This window comes from Alligator sinensis, unplaced genomic scaffold, assembly GCF_000455745.1.
Source record: "Alligator sinensis unplaced genomic scaffold, ASM45574v1 scaffold578_1, whole genome shotgun sequence".
NCBI lineage: Eukaryota > Metazoa > Chordata > Crocodylia > Alligatoridae > Alligator > Alligator sinensis.
This window is the reverse complement of record NW_005842887.1, coordinates 182,846-186,610: the sequence shown is the minus strand read 5'-3', so window position 1 is coordinate 186,610 and position 3,765 is coordinate 182,846. Positions and strand designations below refer to the sequence as shown.

Below are 3,765 nucleotides of genomic sequence, written 5' to 3'. Positions count from 1 at the left end.
CATCCCTGCCCTGCCAGTGCTCATTGGCCAGAACAGGGACCAGAGCCAACTCCCAGTTACACCTTGGCTAGGCCACAGAGAACTTCATGTCTCATAGGTGGGAGAAGGAAGACTGAACTCCTGAAGATAACAGGATGTCAGGCATACCCCAACTAAGCTGAAGTTGTCAGCAGCCAGACATCACCTGTAGCAGGTAGTCTAATGTGGCTGGCATGGAAATCTCATAAGGCAGGGGTTGTCAACTGGGGGTACTTGGGAAGGCCCTAGGGGGTACACATGGGTGGGCAGGGATGGAGCGCCACCTCCCAGAAGCACAGTCGGGGGGGAAAGCGGGGGGAGAGGACCAGGGTGCCCCTCTGCAGGCCGTGCAGGTGCCACCTGGCTGACTGGACACTGGAGGGGAAGGGAAGGGAGGGAAGCTTGCACACAATGACAGACACTACCACCCACCACTGTGCTGTTGCTGCTCTGCACACGGCCACCACCACCACACCCCTCCCCCCCACACACCCTCCCCATGTCCAGCCACCAGGGGTACACTGATTAAAAAAGGTTGAAAACCCATGTCATAAGACAAGTAAGCTTTTGCACAATGCCAGTCCTTGTCTCCTTAGCTAGGTAAATTCATCAAGTCAAGCCTTTCATGCTATGCAAGAGAATGGTGATAGGGAACAGGACAGGCTGCACTGCAGTGTCACAACATTTGCATGGTGAGTTATGGGGAGCAGAGATTCAGAATGTGCATCTTGTTTTTGGACCAGCAGGGCTGAGACCAGTGAGAGCATTTAGGGGCACTTCACCAACATCTGAAGGAGGGAGCTTCAGATTAACTTCCTCAGCCAGAATGGAGCCCACAGAGTCCTGCCTTGCCTTGCACATAACTCGTAGAATAAGGTATGGGTGAGGAGGCATGCAAGGCTTTTCCTGTAGATGGGATGAGAGAAACAGCACTGTCTTTTGGTGCCTGGAACACCCAGAGATCAATCTGTTTATCCACTCATCTGCAAAGACAACCTGAAATCTTTGATTTCCTGCTTACTGTGCAGGGGTGTGCCTGCTAAGGCCATCTGCTCTCATATCCCTAAAGCAAGGAAATGCATTATCAAGAAGGGTATCTGATGGCATGCACACCAGTTTGGAGAGGTCATACATCTTGTTCTTTTATATAAAACATTATGGTGGTAGTGTCCATTACGATCTGTAACCCTATACCCAGCATACCCTTAAATGTGGTCTAGGAATAGGGTGACCATATGGGACGATGGGAAATCTGGGACACTGGTGTGTGTGTGTGGGTGCGCGCACGTCCCTCAAGCCAGCAGCACTGCTGCAGGAAGAAGCACATGCTGCTGCAGTACCAAGGCAGAGCCTGGAATGGTGCAACCCAAAAATGCATCCCCAGCAGCTGGGTGGCTGAGAAGGAGCCAGGCAGGACATCCCCGCCCCCCTTCCCTCAGGGCAGGGAGAGCTGCCCCATCCTGTTCCACCACTTCCCCTCCTCCTGAGGAAGCCTTGAACTCACCCGGACTCTGAACAAAAGCTGGCCCCTCATCCCAACTCCACTGGGCTGTGGATTTGTACAGTCAGGTCAGAGCCAGCCTTAGGGGTAGTCAACTTGGGTGACCACCCAGGGTGCCATGGTCAGGGGGGTGCCCCTCCCCCCCACCAACGTGAGCAGCCTATGTTCAGGAGGAGCCAGGTCGGGCACATGCAGGCAGAATAGTGCCAATTCAATACTTTTGTTTAAATTTTCACCAGCTGGCTGGGGTGCTGAGACAGCCTACAAAATCCAAGACTGTCCCAACCAAACCCAGACATACGGTCACCCTATCTAGTAACACCTGGCATGGTCTTTGTGTGGTTTCAAAGAGTAGAGACCTTGGGCTTAAAGACTGTTAAAAAGCACTGCCCATCCCAGTGGGAAAACACCTGTCCCAAAAAACTAACCAGGGCTGACGGGAAGAATAGGATCCCTACTGACTGTCCTCCCTGATGTGGTAAAAGGACTAATAACCAGGAGAGGAGTTGCTTTCACACCCAGTAGATGCCTCTTTGGGAAATATATGGCCCATGGCCTACTTACACACATCCAAGCCTGTAATCTGGCATCCTGATGCCCAGAATGAACAGGCAAGTCCTCACTGACATCCATTCCCCAAAATTTGGAGGCATATTATCAGTAAATGCTGAAAGACACTCATGGATAGAGAAGTCTGCTACCAGGACTTGGTGGCTAACTGCTCCTGAACTGTAGGCAGGTGCCCCCAAAGAACATGGTTTCCTTTCTAATCAGTCCAGCCTTTGGTCTTTCAGCATGCCACAGAGCTGCTCTGCCTTTCCATTACTTGCAGCTATCCTGACAGAGAAGCACATGGCATAGACACAAAAGAATGTTTATATCCAAGCTGGTCCCTCCAAGAGCATTAGTGTCGGAGCAGAGGGGTCTTCTCCTGGAACTGCCCAAGTCTGTTGCTCAGCAGAGATCTTCTCAGGTACAGAGGAACTCAATGTCTTTCTCAATAGGGAAGAAGGATGATTTTACATCCCTTAGAAAAGCCAGCCACTAGAAGGTGAGCAAGGCTAACCCCTTCAGTATAAACAATGGCCTCTTAGAATCATGCCACCTGGTTCCAACTCCATGCTCTCCCCTCACATCCCATCACCCTACAAGTAGTGGAGGAAGGCTGGTATTCCTATCCTGATGTCAGCCTTGTGAGTCAGGCTCAAATGCTGGACCATGCTGCTGGTAGGTTGTTTAGAGTAGACGATGTCAGCAGGGCACATGGTCCAAATGACTAGAGGAGGCCAGCTGTAGGGGATCCAGGAGCTTTGGTCACAGGCTGTACTGTGGGACAAACCCTGCTCCCCATAGGATAAAAGCTGCAAGAGAAAGCTGTGGACTGGAACACCAAGAAGCAACCAGGGAAGAGCAAGCAAAATACATTTCCATGCCCAGTCCTTAGGGCTGGAGCTGATAGCATAGGTTGCACCCAATGTGCCAGCCCACCCTGCAGCATGGGTCTGAGAATAAGGTCACAAGGCTCACCTCACTACCAGGAGACCTTGTGGTAAGCAGCAGGGCTGGGGCAGACTCTGCACATGAGACAAGTCTCTGCATCTTGCTTGGAGGTGGCTCCCATTTGGCCCCCATTCTGCCAAGGCTCACAGGAATGAGCTGTGAGTCACAACTGAACCCCACCTCACCAAGAAAGAACAAGATGAAATACAGAAGTCAAAGGAAGTTCAGAATCCCAAAGCTTTCCTTTTACTTATTTATAAAAAGAAACATTTTATAAAGACATGAGAAACGCTGCTAGCTCCTCTCCCCAGAGGCACTGGCAGCACACAGTGAAGTGCCAGCCTCTCAGGACCACCTCATAGCAGGAGGCACACTCCAGCACAAGAGGTTCCCAAGTGTCAGGTGACAGTTATTGGAAATGTCTGTTGGGGCAAGGGAAGCCTGGGGTCCTCAGAAACCAGTGGGTGCCAGGTTCAGGGGAGAGGGGAAGGCTGGCTACCAGGTTCTCAGATGCCAATACGCAAAAAGATCCATGGAGCAGTGTTGTTACGTGCGTGCATTTCGCTCTGTCTCTGCCAGGCACTCTCTCACTAGTGCCCGAGCATGGATAATGCCTGCAAGAGAAGACAAAGGGAGGTCTTAGACCAGCCATACAGCCAGATTGCCCACACCAGCAGGATCACAGCATCAGCTGCTTTCTCCATACCCACCCAATCACATCTCTGTGCTGTTGTTCCTGCAAGTGG

General features: G+C 51.6%; 1 protein-coding gene across 2 annotated transcripts in view; it reads right to left on the bottom strand.

The window, feature by feature from the left end:
* Positions 1 to 3,250: 3,250 nt before the first annotated feature.
* CDK2AP2 (cyclin dependent kinase 2 associated protein 2) overlaps positions 3,251 to 3,765 on the bottom strand; it is a 4,781-nt gene continuing 4,266 nt past the window's right edge. For both annotated transcript variants that reach the window (XM_025192086.1, XM_014525815.2), the window contains exon 4: positions 3,251 to 3,633. In XM_025192086.1, the coding sequence (XP_025047871.1) occupies positions 3,566 to 3,633 (68 nt within the window). In that variant the 3' untranslated portion in view covers positions 3,251 to 3,565. The remainder of the gene's footprint in view (positions 3,634 to 3,765) is intronic.